Source organism: Anolis sagrei, chromosome X (assembly GCF_037176765.1).
Source record: "Anolis sagrei isolate rAnoSag1 chromosome X, rAnoSag1.mat, whole genome shotgun sequence".
Taxonomy (NCBI): domain Eukaryota; kingdom Metazoa; phylum Chordata; class Lepidosauria; order Squamata; family Dactyloidae; genus Anolis; species Anolis sagrei.
The window spans coordinates 45,435,921-45,460,150 of record NC_090034.1 but is presented as its reverse complement, the minus strand read 5'-3'; the positions used below and the strand labels follow the sequence as shown (position 1 = coordinate 45,460,150).

Below are 24,230 nucleotides of genomic sequence, written 5' to 3'. Positions count from 1 at the left end.
GTGCGGGTTTTCTCAAGTTGAATCCGTTCTTCATCCCAAAACCTTCCCCTTTCTGTTGACCTGAAAGAGAGGTGTGTCTTGTAAAGACTAGAAATGCTCTTCCACGTTTTTGTGTAGGTCCTTACAGGTTCCTTCCTACAAGCTTTGTTGCCCCATGCCTATTTGAAAGGAGAAGCTTTCCAAAGAAAGGCATTTCCTTTTCAAAATGTCCTTTCCTTTCTCCCTAATCCCACCCTCTGTAAACCTCAAGCTATTCCATAAGGCCCACCTCCTCTTTTTGTGTGTTTTTCTTCATCCTGCAAACAGCCCCCAACCCCCCATATTCAGAAACCTTTCTTAAACCTTAAATGTCCCTCAAGCAAACAATTAAGAGCATAGACCTTACCTCTATAAATATATATGAAAATAAGAGGAGTCTCCCTCGTTTGACTCCACCCAGACCTGTGCAAGAATTTGCATTTTTGTATGAAACCTGCTCTTACATACACATTTTTGAGCCAAAGACTGTATTGGGAAAATCCGATACATTGGTAATCCAATGGATAGCTTGATTATGAACCACACAGTAGTCTGGAAAGTAAAAAAAAATGAGTTTGGTTCCAGTGATCTAATGGAGGCAGGACTCACATGCTCAAAACACTGGAACTTTGGATAGCATGGACAATGATACCATCTGCCAGCCCACTCAAGCTCCTGTTTTCTTCCGAGTGTAGCCAAAATCCTCATAGTAACTGGAGAAAACATGGATTTTCCCAACAGCATATTGCTGTGAGTTGCAATGCAAAGCATGGACTCACATGGGCAGTTAGAAGCCACTCACTTTACAAAAGATTTGTTCCTAGTTCAGATGAAAACTGCCAGAACTGACTAGTAAGCTATCTGTGTTTCGTAACTTTCCATGAAACCATGGCTATGGAGGCTCTTATAATAGAAGCAGACTTAAGAGTTTACCACCCCACCACTGGTCAGTTAACTTACAAATGTGAAACATTCCCCCATCCCTGGTTTGAGGTTCATTTCCCATCGAAGGGATTGCCTGTTAACTGGGCTGAAAGACGCTCTCCGTCTGGGACCCAGAAAAAGGGTGGACACTTCTGAGCAAGATGCACCGCTAGGCCTGACATGATAAAAGGGGAGTTCCTTGTATCACTTAACTTCAAAACCCCTGCGTTCTCTTGAAGCCAGTCCAGCCGTTCATCTTTTCTCTCCATGAATCACGCTTTTTCTCCTTTCCATATCAGGTTTTAAAATCCATTCCCGCTGTTCCCTTAGGGACATCAATGGTGATCGCCGCATTGTAGTCAAGTTAAATGAGGTATTTGTGTATGTCCTCACAAAAGAGGTCACCAAAGGAGAGAGCTTCTCATCTGAACTCACCCTCTCCTATGGCAAAGTCTGTAAGCAATGTGACTCAGAAAAAGAGGGGGGGTGGGGGTTGCGTCCAATTAGTAGTATTGTTACTGTGGGGATGATGAGGACAAGAGTTAATGTAGAGCAGGAAGAAGGGGTTCTGTTAAGAGACCAGATTCCTTTGGACTTATCTTCCAGGGGTTGCTTCCAGGGCTCAAGCCAGTGTTAAGCAACAGAGAAAACCAACAGAGAAAACCCTTGTGTAGTCTCTCCTTTTCCTCCTTATTTAAATGGCTTCCAAAAGGTCATCAGTTTCTTTGGTAGCCCAAAGTAGTAATGAGACCTTCTCTCTGATTCTAACCCACTTTTGATAGGACCAAGGGAGAAGGCTCTCTCAGTGGCTACTCCCAGACTATGGAACTCCCTCCCTAGAGAGACCAGCAAGGCTCCCTCCTTGCTCTCCTTTTAAAATCAAAACTTTCCCTATTCCCACTGGCTTTCAGGAACAGACTGCAAGGAGCGTTTATGGTGTGTTGTGGGTTTTTTTATATCTTGTATTTTAATGAATTTTAAAATTTCAAATCTATAGATTATTAAAGTAACTTACATATTATATATTACTGGCAATTTTGTATGCTTTTAGTTTGCTCTGGTTTAACTATTCAGTAAGCCACCTTGAGTCACAATATTGGGGAAAAGTTGAATAAAATGATGGTGGTGGTGGTGGTGGTGGTGATGATGATGATGATGATGATGATGATGATGATGATGATGAGAAGAAGAAAAAGAAGAAGAAGAGTAGTTTGCTTTTGCTAGAAGCCTGAACGGAATGTTTGCAGAGGGCTTTTGGAACGGAACCGAGTACGCCATGACATTTGTCTATCTATAACATGAGAACCATGGTGGTGTAGTGGTTTTGTGTGTTGGATGCTGAGAGACCAAGGCTCAATCATGGCAACCCCCTTGGCAACCTTGGGCAAATCCCACTCTCTCAGCCTCAGAGGAGGAAAATGACAAGCCTCCCTCTGCAGAAAGCATAGCTAGAAAACAACATGGAAGGGGGTCTCCATAAATCAGAGTCAATGAGTGCACATCACAGTGACAAATCCCACCTAGCAGCTGGATGTCCTCTCATAGTAGCTTACACACTAGTAAAAGAACAAGATCTATAGTCAGGCTTACACTCTAAAAATATTACAGAAAAGGAAAAGGGGATTGGGAAGGGGGGGAAAGTAAGGCAAGGACATTCATGGTGAAGTCATTTAGAAGATATGTTGGCCTGATGGCATGGCTGCTGGATCAACATTGAAGAGCCTGCTGAAGCTGACTTCTCAGGAGGGTCCTATGATGCAGCTTGGTGGAGCCAGAAAATTGAAACAAGGGCTATAATCTCTGTCTGAAGCAACAGGTTCCCCAACCATTCTTTAGAGCAGTAATGTCCAACCCTTGGTTCTTCAGGTTCTTGGACTTCATCTCCCAGAAGTTTTGGCCAGCTTGTCCAATGGTCAGGAATTCTGGGAGCTGAAGTCCAAAACAAGTGGAGGTCCCAAAGTTGGACACCACTGCTTTAGAGTATTCGAAGCTCTATAATGTAGGTTGGATTTTTTATGCCCATTGGTAGATGGAAAGCTGAGGAAGGAGGTCTCAACTGGTGAGTTCGCTGCAGAGGTGAGTTCTGAACCAAGGACTTCCAAACTTTTTCCTTTCCTTATCCACAACGTTACATCTACATCGCAAGATGCTTGGTGCTAAGTGTGCCATTGGGCATAATGGGGCAGATGTGGGGGAAAGCCTGAGCAACCTCCTTCCCAGTAGTTGTGCTTTCCCTCAGATACTTCAGTATTCAGCTTCTATGAAGATGCACTCTACAGGTAGCTCTGCTCTGTTCTGAGACAGTGGAAGATAGTGGCACTGTTTTTAAGACTCTTGAACCACGGGCCAGTGATCTTGAGTAACTCCAGACAAATTTGGAGGGCTGTTATTGAAGACCCAGGCATGCTTTGGGGAGTTTCAATCCCCTCAATAAGACAAGGAATCCTCTCAGATGCAGTCTCCCTTCTGAACTTGTTCTGCTTCCCACCTCTGCCCTTCCAAAACCAAATTAATGAGTTTTGGCAGGGAAGCATAGAAAGATCCTGATTCATCACGAATTGTGTGTGTGTACATACATTATGGACTATTTTATTATGAATGCCTCCTGGATTTTTAGCTGGCCCCATAACTTGAACCTCGCCTTGGACATTACATTGGCAATGCTGCCTAGGAGCCTAGTTGAGAGGACCGCATGATTCCTCCATAAAGTCATCCCAATACTCCATTAGTTTGGATCATTAAAAACTTTGGGGGTGGGGGGACAGGGGTTCTTGTGTGGAGTCTCTGTGGGAAGGCCGCGGTTGGGTTTCCTGATGCTTGGTTGACATCCCTTGCTGTGCATATGTCAAGAGGCTGCTAGCAGCGAACGCGCGCCCACGCCCACTTGGGGCTGCAAGAGAGAGCAACGGAAGGCTCTCTAGCACAGACACTAGCTGCTCTGGTCTCTATTCAGACGCAGAGGAATCCCCCTCCTCCAGATAGATTGAGAAGCTCTCAAAGGGGTCTAAAGGAGATGGCAAAGGGGCAGCCCTGGTTCAGGAGGCATGAACAGAGCTCTCTCTTGCAGAAGGCATAGCAAGGTTTTAGCAGGGGGTTGGGGCATTGATGGCTGTGAGTCCAGCTGTTTATCTCTATTTTCATATGTCTCTCAGCTTCCCAAAGGCATCCCTGTCCCCCATTGTCTTCTAGAAGGGCACAGATGCCACAACGGAGGGAAACTTTCTTTCTTTTTCTTGTTTTTTTTCTGGCGAACCAAGGCACCAGAGAAATAAGGAACCAAGGGATGTTGGGGATGGGTAGTCCCTGCTCAGCTTTTCTCAAAATCCAGTGACTTTCTCAATGACTGCTTTGTAACCACAGTTCTGGCATCTGTTGAACTCTGCATTGAAATTGGCGATGGGCACACGCCGTTCTGAAAAGGCTGGATTAATTAAAGGGGGCCTTCAAAATTGATCTATTTTTTTGTCCTGGACTAATTGAGGTTGGATGAGGCCCCCATCGCATGCCCAATTATTTTGCTGAGTACATGAAGTAACCTGGGAGCTGAAATGCATTTAGATGTGCCTCCAGGATGAGTCAGGCAGCTTTCCCCAACTTCAGTGTTTTGTTGCTTACAGGAGTGAGGGAGAGACGCAATGACACTTTCACAAGACGATTTGAGGTCTCAGATACTTCCATAAACTAAACCCACTCTCTTCCCCATTAATGCCCTGCTTCCCCCGGAATGTCCCAGTTTGTACCAAAACTTTGGACATATTTTTGAGTGTGATGGAAGTAGCTGTACATCACAAGAACTTTAGTTCATACTATATATATTTCACTGTCTTTCAAGTGCCTTTTGTGCCCTGCATTTCTCTCAAGGTTGGGGTGCTGTATGCCTTAGTATAATATTCCATAAAACACAAGAATGTGTCATGAATTTGAGGGAGCATCTGAACACATTTTCTGTTCCTTTCCTGGGGCAAATACAACCCTCACTGCCAGTTCTTGTCCCTTCAGAAAGGAGAACAATGCAAAGGTGGAAAAGGTGCCCTCTGTGTTTCACAGGCACAGTGTTCACAGAGGACTTTCATGAATGTGTATGCCACCTTTCCACAAGTGGGCTGTGCCCAAAGCCACTCCCATCGCAATAGAATTAGATGGGGCGAGCATCTTCCCAAATATTAATTGAGACAAATTGAACCTGAAGTTAGTGAAAGAGTATCGGCTCAGTACAAATCCAAAGTGAGCATACCCAAAATGAATATTATCTTTGCCATGATGTTTCCTGTGTGAGCCTGGCTTCAATATAGTTGGGAGTAGCCCCAACCTCACCAGTCCTCCTTTGGTTTAGGCATGGGACTGCCAGTTAAGGCACATGATGCCCCCCACCCTGCCTGTTTTCTATAGCAAGCCCCCCCCCCCCCCCACCCATCCTCGGTTGCTGCTGCTGCTGCCAAAGGAAAAAAATAGGGAGACACTCCAAACAATGACAAGCTTTTAGAATGATTATCCCTGGTAATTGCCAGGCCTTGTTTCATCCGAAGGGCACCTTTTTACTGGGCACGGAGCGGGGGGTTAAAGCCAGGCTCGTGCTTCCAGCCACTTTCCGCAAAGATTTTGCGGAGAGGTTGCCATGGCAGACCTCGGGGCGGGGGGGCGGGGGGGGGGGCGTCAATATTGATCCTCTTGACTTGCGGGAGTTGCCCATCCACCCCATCCCTCTGCCGAGTGTGGGATAGTTGTCTAGACAACAGTAGGCCTGAGAAGGACTTTAGGGTTCTTATGGCTTCAAAAAAACACACACTTGAATATGCATTACTGCTGTAATGCAGGGTGCTCGGAAGGCTAATGCTGGCTGAGATTATATTAATAGGGGGAATTTAAGCGAAAGTAGTCACAACGCCTTATTCAGCACAATTGAGACCTGCTCCGGAGCAAGGAAGGTGCACAGGTAGAAAGGAGACAGGGAGAGGAAAGCGGAAGATGGCAGCAGCTCCTGAATGCACTTCTTGTATGGAAAGGCGAGAAGTAAGTAAATACAAAGCGCTGGTTACGGGTTGTCTAGTTTGGGGATTTGGTTTAAATTCTTACCATGTGTTTAAAGTATAGTTGTTCAAAACCTTCAAGAGACCAGCAAGAAGTCCATTAGATGGATTAAAGCAAGAGAGGAGCTGTTTGAAAGGGGATGAAGTGTTAGGATCCAAGCTGGATAACTTCTAGGCTCTCTAGGAAATGGTTGAAATGTTGAAGTCTCTCTTCAGTAGAAGTTGAATTCCAGACCTTGCTTTTGTGGAGCTCTCCGAGGTCCTGAAAGTTACGCCTTATCCTTCCTGTTACTAAGCCAAGCCAACTTCAGACTGGTGGGTTCTATTTGTTTTAAACCTAGAATCCTGTTCTCTGGTACGTGAATCCAGGAGAATATCATGGTTCAGGCAGAGAGAGAGATGTATACTAAAAATTGAGGAACAGGTGTCTCTGAATGCATGCTCAGCCCAGGAATTTAGACTCAGTATTAGAATAATGCTCATAAGTAATTTCACATAAAAATCTAAGCATTCTTTTTACAAACTAATTCAGCCTTTTAGGGTGAGTTAGATATTGATATGGTTACCTTGTGCCGTCTTTCTCTGGTCAAGAAGCGATGTTTGTAGTATTGCACTGAGTTGCTATTTGCAGGATGTTTCCTTAGGGTGGGCAGTTGTGTTAGATTATCTTCATCCTGCTTCTGGTGTTAGGATGCTTTTTTGAAATCTGATGTTGAAAGCAGGGGATGAAAAGTGCTTCTCTGCCGAGGTTAAACAAGAAGGATGTTTGCATTGAACCGGAGTGAGCAACTGGTTGCCGCGAGAGCGGACCTAGCGCTTGAAGCGACTGCGTTTGCTAAGCATTTGCGCTCCTTCCCTAGGACCATCTTAATGCCGCTTCTCTTTTCTGGACTCGACTTCTGTGGATTAAAATAGAGGAAAATAAGCCTACCTGTAGGTGTAATTTAGCTTCTGTTGGGAGAATGTGAGTATGCAAAAACTAGAAATTCCATTGTGGATTGGCAGTTCAAAGATAGTGTAAAAGGGTATCTCCTGGGGAGATTTTATATGTTTGATATTTTGCACTGAGGCAGGGAACTGGGATATAGGAACCAGAAGATCCCTTTCCGTGACCTAAATGAAAGATATGTTTGATTTGTTAGTCAGTGGCCCATTTAGGTGTGTGTTAACATACCTTTTGTAACTTGGACCAGATTTTGCAGTCCATTTATGTGTGTATGTGTCCATTATAGTTGGTTACATCTTATCGCTATCTCTCAGCCTCAGTTTCCCAGTGACAAAATAAGAATGTGATTGGTTTCTGTGGAAGTAGTCACATGCAACAAACATCATGAACTCCTTTGTAAATTGTGTGCTTTAATTGGTAATTTACTCAATAAAAGTTGGATCGGTGAAATTCAGGTTGATGGTGCTGCACAGTAAGGGTGCCCTCTTTTAGGCTGTTTGATTCTCTAGTAGGAAATGAGGAGTGAAAGTTGAAAGTGGAAAATAACAAAGGTAGCATGCTTTTTAAACAAGGAAAATAACTTTTGATAAAATACTGCAACTTATCTTAGACATCCTTTGCTTCAGAAAGGGAGCTATAAACTACAGATTGACTTAAATGTAATTGGTTTTAAAATGAGAGCAGCCAACTTTTGAAAAGTTTATGAAGTGGGAGCCATCAATATAAATTCCAACAACGCTGTTTTAATGACTGGCTAAGTTGCAGTATATCTAACATTGGCCCTCTTAAAAGACTGTTTTCAACCACATTGTGAGATGCAAGACAGTTGATGAGCTCTGAAGCACACTTTGCCTAGCAAGGTCTGGAGCTTTGATTCATTTTGGATGACCTAGGCTCCATGCTATGACTTGAAGCTTCGTGCTCTGCTTTCTCTCCAAGAGCTGTTGCAAGGAATGTCTGCTGTTCTAGTGCTGGAGCTAAGCTCAGGACCTGCTGAGGTTGGTTTGAACTCTAGGGTTCTTATGATGTTTGAGTCTGGCATCTCCTCTACTGACACCATGGGTTCCTCTGCCATTGAGGATGTCAGCAAAGGAGGTGCACAGGTTGCCGGAAGCTGTATATTCTGCTCTGAGGCTGATATATAGTTCTGCTATATTAAAGTGGGCCTGCCTTGTGGATTACCCATTAGCTGTAGCAGGATCTGTACTGGTATTTCAGGCAGATGGTGTTCAAGACTCTCCTTGGTGTGTTCTAGAGTTCCTCAGTATTAGTGGAGAATCACTGTATTGAGAGGGACGGGCCATTGCCCAGAATGGACTATGGCACACTAATGATACATTTGAGTGATTTTTAACCAGGAACTGTATGTGGCAAGCTTTGTCTTCTCTCCTGAGTCCGTCTGGTAATAGATCATGCCTGCCAACCATCCTGGCTCTCTTGATCTTGTGTGCCCCTCCTCATGCTTTGCTGAGTATTAGTCAAGGCTGGGGGATCGCTTTCCAAATATAAGTGAATCCCATTTCAGAGAAGGTCTCAGACACCAAGACAAAAGGGTGGGACCTAAATACCAGCTTATTGTATGTTAAAGCTGTCATTGCATAATGTTTAAGCAAAACATTGCAACCTTTTAGAATACAGATTGGGTTAGCAACTCTCAGACTGAATTCCTATGGACATTTCTGTAACTCTGCTGAATACAGTGGGACATAATTTCAAGCCTGTGCTGTTATTTATTTTCTATATATTTGGGTAACTAAGTTCTTAGCAACATGAAAGCAAAGGATTTGCATCGGAAGGGCATCAAGAAGGATAGTGGGGTGGAAGCGGCGCAAGACACTAACCAGGCATGGGCACTCATAGCAGGGACCTCATGTCCTCTGACCAAGCTGAGTGTGACGAAACCAAGAACCCCATGGGTGTGACTCCTGATAGGAATTGCCCTTTGCGTCCTTACTCTAGTGATGGTTGGAGAAAGCAGATACTTTATGTTCAGGAAGGAGCTTAAATCACCCCTGAATTTTCTCTATTCAGTAGGAAGGTGTGGAGATGGGTGTATGGGATCTTGATTTCCATAAGGTATTTCATTCATCTTTTCTTCCTCACCTCTTCACAATGTTGACTAGGTTGCAACTGGAGATACTAACATCCTCCAAGGAGTGAGGAATGTTTGCTTCTTCCAACACCCTCTTTGATTCTACCTGTTTCCCCAGTCCCCAAATCTACAGGCAAATGATGAGGGGCAATGACATCTGTCAACAAGGAGAGCCTCAATCCATTCCCTTGCTCAAATATCTCTCTAACCAAGCTACTTGGGCCTCTGCAGCCTTCCAAGAGGCCTTCCAGTTAGTAGCCACTCCTGCGCATTCTCATCCACAATGCCATTGGGTTTGGAACGTATGTTGTGATTTGTCTTTGAAGCAGAATGTGAACACTCTCTCCCTTTTGATGGCCCTAGGTTACAAGGCAGATCCATGAGCATGAGCAGGAGAACGAGTTGCGGGAACAGATGTCAGGATATAAGCGGATGCGGCGCCAGCACCAGAAGCAGCTGATCGCCCTGGAGAACAAGCTGAAGGCTGAAATGGATGAGCACCGCCTCAAGCTGCAGAAAGAGGTGGAGACTCATGCCAACAACTCGTCCATTGAGCTGGAGAAGCTGGCCAAGAAGCAAGTGGCCGTCATAGAAAAGGAGGTGAGTTGGGATAAGAGACACTCCCATATGGGGCCCAAAGAGTAGAACCTAAGTTTCGTTCCGTCCTCTTCCAGCTAGTGGAGAAAAACCATGTCCTGTTGTCAGGTCTGAGCTTTGCACACAGGATAGCCAAAGGGCAGCCCTTGGAAATTCCACTTAAAACAGTAGCATATATAAAAGTAGCAAAGGGGATGGTTGAAACTCTTGACCAAAATCCACTTGTTTGTCTCCTTTCCCTTTACAGGCAAAGTCAGCGGCAGCAGATGAGAAGAAATTCCAGCAGCAGATTTTGGCTCAGCAGAAGAGGGATCTGACCAATTTCTTAGAAAGTCAGAAGAAGCAATACAAGATTTGCAAGGAAAAGATTAAAGAGGCAAGCAAAGCTGTTCCTGTTTTTTTTTCTGGGGGAAGCCCAAAGCAGATCATTGATAGTATGGCTTTGAATGAATATAAGGCCCATTATTTAATGTTGCTTATGATATCGCACTGCAGGACATCATCTGTGAATTCTGCCTAAAAACCTGTCTAAGCTTATAAGCTGATAACTCCTTAAAAGTTTTGAGTGGGTGCTATATTAAATTAAATAGTAAATAAACATGAAATGCAGTCAGTTTTAATTAACCAATTCTCCTTAAGCCTAGACACCAATGTTTGGTCATGACATGCGCCCCTTAGCGTGCCAGATGTTTTGGACAATTCTGACAGATGTTGGGAAATTGAAATCCAAAACATCTGGAAGGCCAAAGATTGAAAACCTACTCTCATAGAGGAAAGTATTTATCTATTTCTGAAATATAAATACGCTAAGAAAAGTGGGTTCCAAAAATACACAGTAGCTCTGTCAACCTTCATGCATGAGTGATGACTCAAAGGCAAGATTTACAGGCCCCATGCTTTGAGATATGGATCCAAATATCCTATATTATAAGGTATCTCAAATTCAACAAAACGTGCAGAATGTCTCTTACTTTTGCCATCCAGGAGGGCAACCTTTCACAAGGAATTGCGTAAGACCCCCACATTCCCTCTCTGGAATACTCTTATAGTAGGGTTGCCTTGATGGGCATAGGGACGCTTCTCTGGTGTTTTAATTACCCCATATCCTTGAGGCAGCAGTAGATGTAATTCAGTCTGACTCTGGTACCCAGTGAAAGCAGAGACTATGCAATGCTAACCTTTGAATGACCTTTGGGTTGTCCTTTACATTGGTAGAAGGAGCTCCCATACATTTACTGAATACACTCCATGATGTAAATTATTTCCTGATTTAAATGTCACCTACCAAGCATCTCTTATAAACCTCCTCCATTATGTCTGACCATATGTGTGTGTATATATATAACAGATTCTCTCCAGGAATTTATCTTGACACTGTTGAATGAATCCAGTTTAACACCAGTCTCACTCCCACAGCTCAATGCAACCCAAGCAGTATAAAGCACTCAAGAACCATGGGTAGTTTTACAAGACCTTTAACCTTTTCTTCCAAGTAGTTTTGGTGTTTCACCAAACTACACCTCTCAGGATTCCATCGCCTGGAGCCATGGCAACTGAAGTGACTTCAAACTGCATTCATTACTTGCTTCCCTTGCAAAATACCTGCCTTGATTTGGTTTTAGAAGTTATTATGTATAACAGTTCTCCACCTTTAAATTCCAAATATCTGACTATAGCTGACTATAATTTGGAATCATCCAGAGAAGTTGAATGATAGGAGATTTATGATAGACAAAAAAAAAGGATGGTGGTGTTAAAAGTGCGGTGTCTCCTCAAGTTGGAGTGATGACTGCCAACGTCGGCAGCTTTAAATGGGAATCAGACAAATTATTGGAGGATGGAGTCATCAGTAGCAACCAGTCATAATGGCTGTATGTGTGACCAATTGAACCAGAGCTTGAAAAAAATCACTTTTTAAAACTATCATCCAGAAATTCACTCATTCTTCCAAGATCGTAATTCGAACCAATTCTCTCTGTCCCTGGGTCACCGTTCCTTTGGATTGCCCACAAAGACTTTCCTTTCCCTCGGCCCCTAGAAATATTCAGAAACACTGCAAACTCCACGCTCCTTCCAGTATTTTTATAATCTTTTCAATTCAGGACACTGTGTTACAAATTGGGTACAAATATATTTTCAAAATAACCTTTTTAAAAATGGATATTTAACTAAATACCTACAGCTAAAGAGCTTTGGGATAATTGCATGAACTTCCAAAGTGGTGCTCGGTTTTGCCTTTGTGGCTTTTGTGTGCATTTATTTTCAGGGCTTGCTCTATAAAGGACTTTCCAGCACTGGCTTGAATTGAATTCATTCATTAATCTGCTAAATGTGTTTACTCTTCTCCCATGGAGGAAACCAAGTTTGGTAAATCTTTGTAGAGATTGTCTTTTGAATCCTATCTCTTTCCTCCTTGTGTCACCCTCAAACACACAAATAACTTTTGGGTTACAGATTATGAAATGTGTGAAACACATTTCTTCTTAATTCACAATGAATAGATTACAACTGATAACATGTATTTTGTACATATACCACATAGGTCCTTGGTTTTGGCCTCTTGGCCCCATAAGCTATTTTATTTCAGAGAGCTATGAAATCAGGAGTATCCATGTCTCCTTGTGTATTTGATCAAAGAGGAACAAAGCTGGAACAGAAAAGTATTGGTGCAGAACTTTCTTTGCCTTCACATTCTGTCTAGATTTTACAGAGAGCCATAAGAGTCTTAAACAGCGAGACAGATAGCCTATGCAGCCATCCCTCTACATTTGCGCTTTTGACTCAGGTGGATTTGATTATTCACATATTTGATTTAAAATGTCCTCTCCAAGAATTCCTCATCTTCCATTGTAACTCTGTAGTCCACTTCTTTCAGTCATCATGGAGGGCCTAGAGATTTCTTGAGAGAGGACTTTTTTTCAGAATCTCTAGGTCCTCCAATACGATTCTGGACACAGCTTCCAGCTGAGGTCATGCCGGAAGACCTAGAAATTTCCAGATCTATGGCTTTTGCTAAATGCAGCTCAGATGTTTCCTTAAAGGTGTTGCCTCTTGAGAGAGTCATGGCAAATCCCACTGCACCTTGTCTGACTTCTCTATAGGCCATCTTTTTTATTATCTGGTCCCAAAGCCTGTCCGAAGGCCACAATCCCTTTATGAACCTGGAACTCTGATCTATTGGAAGTCAACTCCATCACTGGTCTCCAGGCCTACTTTTATGTTAGCCCTACCAGCCTGATCTTAGATTCAAATGCAGCCCCTTCAGCAAATCCTCTTCCCCCTCTCCTCCATTGGAGTGAAGCTAAAACTCATGTCTCCCATCCCTTTCCTTCGCAATATTCAACCCAATCACACATGTCCCACTTTAAATTGTCATGGTATCTGTTTGGGAGTTGTAGTTTTGTGAAGTAGATTCAAGTCCCAGAGACCTGCTTTCACTCCTGGATTTTCCTTCCCTCCGGCTCCCTGAGCTTTAAGTCACTTTTGCTCCCGCTTCTAGAGAGCCTTTTTCTGTTTGGTATAACCTGATTACCTCTCAGCAGGGGTGTCTTGAGGGGTAATGGGCTTAAACCCTTTTGGACAGGGATTCAAAGGCCCGTACTGTTCTTGTTAAGCTCGTACAGATGGCGGGAGGGGGATCTTGTGTGTTTTTTCTGCCCACTTCCCACAAAAGCCGTCCACTTTCTAACAAATGGCTTTGGTTCTCGGCCTTCCCTCCGTGTGTGTCCAGGAGATGAATGAGGATCACAGCACACCGAAGAAGGAGAAACAGGAGCGGATATCCAAACACAAAGAGAACCTGCAGCACACACAGGCTGAAGAGGAGGCCCATCTTCTCAGCCAGCAGAGACTCTACTATGACAAAAACTGCCGTTTCTTCAAGCGAAAAACCATGCTCAGGAAGCACGAGTTGGAGCAGCAAAACATTCGGGAGGTACGGCCTTTTAATCTTTTCTCTCTCTCCCTATTCCTCTCAAGAGACTGAGAAAAAATATAGATGGAATATAGGCCCCTGTTGGCCCATCAGTAACTTACCAAATTATTTTATGTTGGACTATATGGTGAACCCATTGTCTGTGTTGCCCTACAAAATGGGAAATCGTAACTCAGCCTTGTTCTATTCCAGAAATACAGAATAGATATATAGTTCATAAGCCAGAAGGGTGGCTAAATGAGATTGCCAATGTTTTTAAGTGGCTCGTGGGGCAGCAACGCTTCAGTCTCTTCAAACTATTTGACCTGAATGTTGAGACTGGAGCAGTATGTGCGAAATATTAAATCCTGCCAAAATGACCATTCTGCATCAGTTTGCTTTGGGTTGCAACACTCCACCATTTTCACCCAGACTGCACCTAACCCTTATTTGAGACTTAAGGTGGAAGGGCCATGCTTTGGAGACAAAAAGTTGTCTTTCCAATGGCACCAGGGAGAAATGGCGGAATTCTTTAAGAAAAAAAATGGGTGTCAGATGGAGCCAAGATTGGGCTAGAAATGGAAAATAAGTGGGAGGAGGAACATAACTGTGCATAATTGCATGAAAAGTACTCAAGTGAGGTTCTAGAATGGTTCCAAACAAGAATGGATGTTCAACACTTTAAACTTTTATGTGAATATCCTTAACCATAGGTAACTCTGTATTATATGAGATACCTGCAAAAGGTGTTTCTGTCTCACTCTCATTCAGCAGCCATGTTGATAGCCTTGCTCGGTTTTATTTAAAGGATACATCCCCACCCTCCATCTTCAGCCACTTGTTGTTAGTTTGCCAGGTTTTAGAGCAGAAAGAACCTTTTTTTCTTCAAACCGAGTTTCTTTTACTCCTGGTTGCCACCTTCTGGGCAGTTTGTGGAAATACATCCTTGAAAGGTTGTCTTGACATCATGGAGATAATGAGAGTGATTTGCTCGGAGAGTGGGACAAAATTTCAGTGCAGCAGATGAATGTAGGGAGTTTACCTTGGCTGCTGGCTCTGATGATTTTCAAAAGGATATTAGGTGAATTTATGGAGAAAGAGAAGCCATATCAACTGCTATTACCTCTGATAGCTAAATGGGAACCTCTTATGTTCAGAGGCAATATAACCCTGAGTACCATATTCAGGGAATGAGCAACAATAGGATGGCAACTTCGTGCACTCCTTGTTACCTTCAAAAGATCTCTCTGCATTTGGAGGCAGGATTAGCCAGACATTGTTTCAATCTCAGCATCAGGAGAAATCTTTCAACAATTTTTATTTTTGCTGTTGACACATTTAGGATACTTTTAAAAATAGTGATATTTCATTTGGAAAATGCACAATTGTTATACGAATAATTGTCATACAGTGGGCCCTGGTTCCTGGACCCCCTTGGATACCAAAATCTGTGGGTGCTCACCTCCCTTTGTATACAGTGGGGTCGCAAGATAGTGTCCCCTATGTAAAATGGGATTTTTTTTTATTGGAGGGGGATATTTTCAAGCCATGGATCTTGGAATTTGTGGTTGCAGAATCTATGGATATAAAGAACCGACTGTAATATGCTACCTCTGTTTTACAAAAATATAGTAGTTGCTTTGTAACCTCTGACAGTAGTGGTATATATACATTTAATTCAGCCTCAGTATAACAGTTCTTAAGCAGGGCTTGACTCTATCCTGGACCACCGAGATGGTGTCACGACTCCCGTGACACATAGGAAAGTGAAATTTTGGATGATAACTCATCCTTTTTTTGTCCTCGGCAGGAGCTAAATAAGAAGAGGACCCAGAAAGAAATGGAGCACGCCATGCTGATCCGGCACGATGAGTCGACGCGGGAGTTAGAATACAGGCAGCTGCACACGTTGCAGAAGCTGCGTATGGACTTGATCCGGCTGCAGCACCAGACGGAGCTTGAGAACCAGCTGGAGTACAACAAGCGGCGGGAGCGGGAGCTGCATAGGAAGCATGTCATGGAACTGCGGCAGCAGCCCAAAAACCTGAAGGTAGCAAGGAGCCAGTGGTTAGGGCCTAGTACAGGAGTTGGGCAAGAAAGAGCCCCTGTTTCATGCTCCCCACTGCCTCTCACCACCACAGTCCTCACTACTGAAAGAAAAGGAAATCTTTCAGGGCTCTATGGTACAGAACGACATTCTAACACCCTCTTCCATCATAGAGAGATGTTAGCATACTTTGCAGTGGGAATTAAAGTATAATTTAGCCCCTAATTGCTCACTGCAGCCCTCTAGTTGCATGATTATTTCTCTGTAACCTCTGGTCAGAATGGTTTGGCCAAAGGTGAATGCCCACCCCAAATGCAACCATCCCTTTTCAGTTCAACCCCCTAAAAAAGTGATCACCTATTTCTAGCCATTAAAACCAGAGAAATAAATTCAGTAGCCATGATTGGTGTGTATTTTATTCAAAGTTTCATTGTGCAGCTTGTAATGTTTCAGAATTGTTTGCTTGTGTGCATAGAAATGTATAGGCATACCTACCTCTGAATGGCCAACAGGGAAGGGGAGGCTGTTCCCCTCCATTAGACCAAGGCTGGTGAACTTGCCAGCCTGATGTACGGACAGTGGCTTCCCAACTAAGACCTCATTCACAAGGCCTTCTGAACTTAGGGAGAGGTTTTGAAGACCTCAATAAATGAAGCCAATTGGGAAGCCATACCCCTCCATCAGCCTGAGGCTGGCAAGTTCACCAGCCTTGACCTGACAGAGGGGCACAGGTGGCTTTACGTGTGCAATTCTAATGCTCAATCACATCTAATGCACACTTCACTTTTGGCTATGTAATTTAGCCAAAAAAGATGAGCATTAGATTTGAGTAAATATGGTATAAGCAATGGCTTGTGAACTCATCCCACGTGGTTTTCTTCTGCCGCAGGCCATGGAAATGCAGATCAAGAAGCAATTCCAGGACACATGCAAAGTGCAAACCAAGCAGTATAAAGCACTCAAGAACCACCAGCTGGAAGTGACTCCAAAGAGTGAGCACAAAACTATTTTGAAAAGCCTGAAGGACGAGCAGACAAGGAAGCTTGCCATCCTGGCTGAACAGTATGAGCAGAGCATCAACGAAATGATGGCGTCGCAAGCGGTGAGGACAACTCAACAACATTCTTCCTTTAGAGAGAGCAGGGTCCTTCTGAAATCAAATTCAGGATATGGTTGCTGGGAAACTTTGTGCAGAGGCTGACTGGGAAACATTTCTCAACAGACGATGGGCAGCTATAGCATAATGGTTCAGAGTCTGGGTTCTTGCTAGTGGCAAGAACTCACTAGGTGGCATTGGGTGTGTCCCATTCTCTCCCAGCTTCAGTCATTCCATCTGCAGAATGAGGACAGAGAAAAGAAGGAGAACAGGTTGTTGTGGATATGAATACAAGAGACTGAGAATGAACCAGTGCTGTTTGAATGCCACAGAAAGGGGAAAGGAAGGAGTGAAGATAATATATACTCCAAAAGAAAAGAACTGAGCTGTAGAGACAGTGTTGATTGAGAGCCAGAATGAACGAGACAGAAATGACTATGCAATGGGAGAAAAAGAGGAAGAAGTATAGAGTAAGAGGGATGGATGAAAGAGTTCTAGAAGCAAGAGGCCAGGAGAAGAATAGACTTGAAGGTAAACTAGAAAAATAGGAGTGGTTTTGGAGCTTTTGGAAGAAGGAAAGCTTTAGAGCAGGTCTCATCAACTTGTGGCCCTCCAGATGTTTTGGATTCCAGCTACCAGGATTCCTGACCATTTCACAAGCTGGCTATGGCTTATGGGAGTCAGAGGCCCAAACAGCTGGAGCACTGCAGGTTGAAGAAGCCTGATCTCGAGGCTGTGGATCAACCCAGCTTTAATTGCCTCACAGCTGCCATATTGGCCATGAAGATTTGTATTATATTAAGCGTTGCCTTCCATTCTAACTTCTTTTGCATTTATTTTGCCCTTTATTTATTTATTTATTTATTTATTTCGAGGTTTTATATACCGACCCTCTCACCTTCAAAGAGGGATTCGGACCGGTTCACAACATGTGTTAACATACAAAAAATATACAATAACAACACAATGCCACTTCATTACACGATTAAAATATCAGCACCATACACATTAAAATATTAACATCCTAGTTAAAAGAGCCCTTAACCCGTTGTCTTAATTCTCAGACTGCAGGAGCCACCCACCAGTGCTATGGCTCCCATTGTTACTCAGGAAGTCACATGGTCACAATGACAAGATCTAATTACTTGGCTTCTCAGTCTTAGGAGCACTTACTGGTTGTGTGGGATTCCTCTTGTATTCTTGAATGGCCTGACTCTGCCCAGGTGGAGGAGACCGCAAAAGATAATTTAATGTAGACTTTATTCAAGTAATAGCCATGGCTAATTTGGATCTTCCACTAGGTGCCAAGTCATATAGTCAACCACAACAGCCTTTAGCATTTTCTGAGACTCCTCTGAAGGATCTGAAAGTTTAATGTGACCAGTCCGGAGATTCCCTGACTGATAAAGCTAGGATAGGAAGGAGCTTTATGCTCTGTCTCCTCAGGTAATGAAGCAACTGAAGGTTTTGTTAGATTTCTCATATTAAAACACAGTTTACCAGTATCATTGCTCTTATGGATTGTGATGCCCAGTCATAATGAAACAACACAATTTTTTAAAAAGTTGACACTGCATGTTTCCTGCTCTTAAAAAAAGGCACCTCAACCTTCCCCTCCTACCCCTGGAGCTTCCTTTGCCACATGTATTATGTCCGGGCCCGCTATAATTTGGATAAATTACTTGTTAAGTAACAACTAATTAGATTCCAAGACCTTACGTAAGTCATTCATTAAGTTGTATAAGTCTTCTGCCCATGTTGCTGAGGCCATGCAGGATTCTATTATCTTCTCAGCATGGGCCATTGCAGCAGCTGCAGGAGCAAGGAGATCCATGTGGCTCAAGCATTGTAATGCAGGCAAGGAAAAAATGGCCCTGGTTGCATTCCAAGGCACAAGGCTCTTTGGAAGCTATTTCAATTGAAGTTTCGCAGAGGAAGAATGGCCGAAGATCAATTAGAACCATTCTTCTCCATTTTTTGTCTCAACTTCTGTAGAGCAAGCGCTTTTCGCAACTTGAGATCTAATGGCTTTTGTTTCACACTCCAGACCAACTCCCAGTCTTCTGAACCAGAAGACATTTGAGAAGGATATAGGGAGGTTGCTCATGCTGAGTGTCTCTCAGCTTCTTAGACCCACTTTTTCGATCCTGGAGTGCCTTGACCACAGATTTAGACGTATTGCACACGGCATTACAAAATAAAATTTCATTCTCTGCCACAACTGGTTCTCAGCTTTTCAGTGCGCCAAGAAAATAAGGAAACTGTCCTTCAGATCATTCATTGTTTGGTGTAGATAGAAGCAAACTCAAAAGATGAGGTGGAGTGTACTCAGTTTCCCTTACAGTTCCCAGGAAAGGGGATGAGTACCGAACTATATTAACGTTGGAATTTGTAAATTGCTTTCCAGCTTACAACAAAAATAAGTCAATAGATCCACACAGAGATTCTGTGTAAGGTACTCCAGTTGAGAGGCTTTGTAAATCTCTTAACTCTAACTTTCCTATCTGCCCCATTGGTGGTTCCTTAGATATGTATTTGATAGCAACCACTACCAATTGAGTTAGCCATTGCTCAGATAGATCCAAGTTTGTAGAGATCATGCAGTTTTTTTGGGCTTGAGGTGGATTTATTCACCATAAATAAGAACCACAAGTTACCATTCTATTTTGCCAGATTTGTACCACCAGGAGATCTGGGTTCTCTGGTTTTCAGGCTTACTCGGTACCTGTCTTCTGCTTTCATTGATCTCCAGAATCATACCAAAAATCCATCTGAAGAGAGGTCTTAGTGACTCCCTACTGACCCCACAGACCATGTTGCACTTAGTAGGGGATGAAGGATCAATAGTGTCTCATCTTCAATCCTGTAGCCCAGTTCTTGCATTGTGTTGTTATCACCAATCCCCTGAAAACATCTTTACCGCTTTCATGGCCAGTGAAAAGACGTGTGTGTTTGTGACAGCTTTCACAGAAGTAAAATTGAAGGAGCAAGATTACTTTAAGTGCAGAAGCATGCGGTGTAGGATATGGCGTCTTACATTGTTATATTCCTGCCTAACCTATCCATCAAGGTATTTCTCTTCTAATCCGCCCCACCATTGAAACCAAACAATTAGCAGTGTTGACCCTATCCTCTTCCTCACCTCCGCAGCCTACAACAAGCACACTTCAAGGAGTTCCGCCATCCGTCAAACCCCACTTTCCCTATTTCTTTTCAAGCACTCAGCCAGTTGCCATTCATTTCTAGTGTGGCAACGTTCCTTCTCTCCGCCAACCGACCATACATCACCAAATATACTTTCCACTTGCATTTGCAACTCTATAAAACATCACATTTTACCTTAAATCACAGAGTGTGTGCACATAAAGATGGGAGAACATTGCAGGCATATCTCTTGTGAATCCTCTTGGGCTTCATGGCTTATCTTTCTGGCATGTATGCTTAATTGTAGTACTGTTCAAGCCTGTGAGACCTTTCCTCTTCTCACTGATCTTTTTAGTGGCCATTCTCTTGGTTAGACCAGTGTCCCAAGTTGGGGACACTTTGTGTCAATAAGCACCTTTGTATTTTGGGGAAGGAGGCAGTAACTTGAAGGACTGGTCCTGTTTTTATTTCTAAGATTAATTCTTTGTTTCTGTAGGTTAATGGATGTCATGTTTCTCCTCCTTTTTTTCATCTTGTTCACCCCACTGAAAAAGAAGCTGACTTCTATATAGTCCCACAGAGTCATCAGCAGAACAGCTTCTGTTTGCCTCTTCTTCTTAAGTTGTTGCATTTAAAAAGTTTCCTTCTCCACTTTGCTCTGCATTGATAAGACCTATGTTTCTTTGAAGACCATCTGGTGCTATTTCCCACTCTAGAAGGTCCACGGCAACCTTTTTGACCATTGCTCCATTGTTTGAATTTTTTTTAGGGTTTACTCACTGTTCACAATGGATTGTACCATACACAAAGACACCCTTGGAATGCCAGCCTTTCTTATGAGAGTCTTGCAGCTGGTGGTGGCCTTGCTAAAATATTCTACTTGCCAGCTTCTTCTTTCCCTAAGATTTTGTGCTTTGGTAGATCCCATTGTTGGATGGCTCCTTTACGAGGTCTGAAAAGGCTGCAGACCATGAAGGCTTATCATGACCTGCAGCAAAAGAGGTATTTTGCCCACTTCGACAGGGGCAATGCAGTCAACATCTTTTTATTCTTCTTCTAAATTTTCCTATTTTGCTTCTTTTCTTACTGTACTGTTCTTGGAGAGTAGTCTGCAGACATTGTGATCATGTGACTCCTGAAATTGGTGGCAATAGTTAATGTTTTCCGCTCTGTGACCTAGACTGGTAATCGATGCTTCCTTTTGGTCCATTGAATATGCATCATTGCAGCACTTTAGGCCAATGAGAAAGGTTCTCCCTGCTTAAACCTCACCTGTTTCCCCTTCCCCAGCTGCGGCTAGACGAGGCTCAGGAAGCAGAATGTCAGGCCCTGCGGCTGCAGCTTCAGCAAGAGATGGAGCTGCTCAATGCCTATCAGAGCAAAATCAAGATGCAGACGGAAGCACAGCACGAGCGGGAACACCAGAAGTTGGAGCAGCGGGTGTCGTTGCGGAGGGCCCACCTTGAGCAAAAGGTACGGCGGGCCTGGGTCAGAGGGCCCTGGCCTAAACCCAGCACAAGCACTGGGAAAGCCTGAGGTCACAGGTAGACAGGGGTATCCCATTCCTCCCGCATGTTTCCCAAGAAGCAAAAATGGATGCGGCTGGAGGTTCTCTGGGTTTTGAAAAAGTGGTAGTTCTGATGTTTAACATTGCAGCAGGGCTGTCAGCTGTTTAAAGCATGAATGGCCATTCCTGGGGGCTTCAGGAGAGGAAATACATCTTGGGAGGAGATAGAGAAAATGGGATAGACCAGGTTGTTTGAAGGGGGCATCCTTGGGAGGACCATAAAACCTTGGATGGACCAATGACTTGGTTCCTCTAATCTTAAGATCGACAAGAAAGTTTCAGGCTGTGGCTGTGTTCCTTCACAGTGAACCCTAAACAAGTGAAGTAAGGAAGACATTTCCTTCAAGAGGTTATTGCTATGGTTGTGATACATGAGGAAATACAGCAAAGCAGCCGGAATGTTAGCTTTTCTTGGGGGGGGGGGGGTAGGTATAGATGGTCCCTTGAATGCCGTGAGTAGATAATTATAGGGATAAACAAATTCCTGCTGTCACTTCTGGTAAGAGCAGGCTTTGTAATACCAGAGATGGAGAATGTCCTGTCATCCTTGGTTAAGATGCCTCCGAAATGCAGAAGTCGTGCTTTAATGCATGTGCTGTCCTGTAAATCTGCCACAGAAAGTAGAAAAATGCAATTTTGTGCACTTCTTTGGAACTATGAACTACTTTATGTAGATTCTAAGTGTAGTTCTGATATACTCATTTGGGCTATCATTCTGGGGAAATAAGATTTCATTTGTCCATAGTTTAAACATATGAAAAGTACTACATTGCAAGGAGGTGGTTGACATATCATATTTCATCGCATAATAGTCACACTCCCATTTTTGGGGTCCCAAAATGCTTTTTTTTCTTTATCTCACATAATCATCGCAGGTGTTTATAACACATAGAAACTCCCTTCTCTCCCAAGGACAGTTTAAATGAACACCAAGCTTCCTCTCTTCCCAGAATTTAGCAAATGGAAGGCACCAATTTTATTTCATTGCGTAATAGTTGCACCCCTTTTTTTTCCAAGGGGATCAAAAGTGCAACTCTTATTCGATGAAATATGGTATACAGCCCCAATTTGTGCCTTCATCGAAGGGCAGAACTAGACATTAGCACAGCAACACAGGTTGTTGCATGTTTTCCTCTGTACCTGCCCTTCGTCATTTATAATACTAACTAGGTTAGTTACCTGGTGATGTCCAGGTTAGGGATTTTACAAGGATAAACATGAATTCAATTTATTAGAAAAAGTCATTGTTTTTGGATTTTATGAATCATCCCATTAGGAAGTTCATAAGGATATGGGTAAACTACCACTCTCGTCATCCCAGTTCCATCCCTCAAAAACCCCACCAGTATTTAAAGGTTGGTTGTGAGGGGTCTGTGTGCCAAGTTGGGTCCAGATTCATTGCCGGTGTGGATGACAGGATCCTTTGGATACGGGGTAAACTATGACTCCCAATAGTCAAAATCAACCCACCCACCCACCCCCCAATACTTTCCAGTATTTTCTGTTGGTTATGGGAGGACTGTGTGTGAGGTTTGGTCCAGATCCATTGTTGGTGGGAGTCACAGGGCTCTCTGGAAGTGGGAGCCATCTTGGAAAATATATACAAACATAGATAGATAGAAACATACATACAAACATGTTTTCACGTATTTTTATTTATTTATTTACTTTATTTATACCCCGCCCTTCTCACCCCAAAGGTGACTCAAAGCAGCTTACAAATTGGCAACAATTCAATGCCATTTGAACAAACATAAAAATAAGCATATACAGTAAACTATACAAGTTAAGAAAAAACATCTTTGCATTAAAAACCAATTATTATTATGATTTATGATATTGCTGCAATATAACAATGTAGACCCCTTCCCCCATCTTCCTCTCCAGAATGTTGCACCCTTTTTTCTTATACCCATCCCACTCCCCCAATCCCCTAAATACACAAAGTTCTCTAGGTACAGACTAGGTACAGATTGGGGAGGGCAGTTCTGTTATATATGGATATAGATACATAGGTATTATAGATGTATAGATTATTATCATTATTTGAAATACAACAAGACTAGTATACAGCAAACAAGATCACTATGCTGGTTGTTGTATTGGATCACACATCGGACAATTCCCAGAACTATGTGATTATTATTATTATTATTATTATTATTATTATTATTATTTCTTCTTACCCACCTCTCCTCGAGGCGGGGCACAGCACAGTTAAAAACACAACCATAAAACATCATGTATTTCTTATGGCGGCACTTATGGTGGTGTTAGCTAAGCTCCCGTTGCCCCCAGTTGCCCTGACCGAAGCCCTTTTCTTTGCCATTTCAGATTGAAGAGGAGTTAGCGGCCCTCCAGAAGGAGCGCAGCGAGCGGATCAAGATCCTGTTGGAAAGGCAAGAGCGAGAGATTGAAACTTTTGACATGGAGAGCCTTCGAATGGGCTTTGGAAATTTGGTCACATTAGAATTTCCTAAGGAGGACTACAGATGAGATTAAATTTCTTTTGCCATTAAAAACAAAACAAAAATGCAAACCAACAACACAAAAACCAATCTCAAAATATCCCAACATTCCCCCCATGTTAACGGGTGTGCTCTCTCTCTTTCTGTCTCTCTCTTACTGACATCGCGTCGGACTTAGTGCCTGTATATTCTTACTCCATCAGGGGCCCCCCCTTCCCGCCAAGTGTCACGTTCCGGAGCTGGACCGCGCTCGGCAGCCTCTTGAATCTCATAGTGTCTCACAGTATTGATGTCTCTGTGCAATGATTTTTTTAAAAAACAAACAAACAAAAAATAACGTTTCAGTGGAAACTTTGGAGACAATTCTAATGAGTCAAAAAAAAAAACAAAA

General features: G+C 43.1%; 1 protein-coding gene across 6 annotated transcripts in view; it reads left to right on the top strand.

Moving 5' to 3' along the window:
- TAOK3 (TAO kinase 3) overlaps window positions 1-24,230 on the top strand; it is a 94,734-nt gene extending 70,504 nt beyond the window's left edge. For all 6 annotated transcript variants that reach the window (XM_060785423.2, XM_060785422.2, XM_060785425.2 and 3 more), the window contains 7 exons: window positions 9,371-9,607; window positions 9,852-9,980; window positions 13,335-13,538; window positions 15,328-15,567; window positions 16,454-16,666; window positions 21,095-21,277; window positions 23,706-24,230. In XM_060785423.2, the coding sequence (XP_060641406.1) occupies window positions 9,371-9,607; window positions 9,852-9,980; window positions 13,335-13,538; window positions 15,328-15,567; window positions 16,454-16,666; window positions 21,095-21,277; window positions 23,706-23,867 (1,368 nt within the window). In that variant the 3' untranslated portion in view covers window positions 23,868-24,230. The remainder of the gene's footprint in view (window positions 1-9,370; window positions 9,608-9,851; window positions 9,981-13,334; window positions 13,539-15,327; window positions 15,568-16,453; window positions 16,667-21,094; window positions 21,278-23,705) is intronic.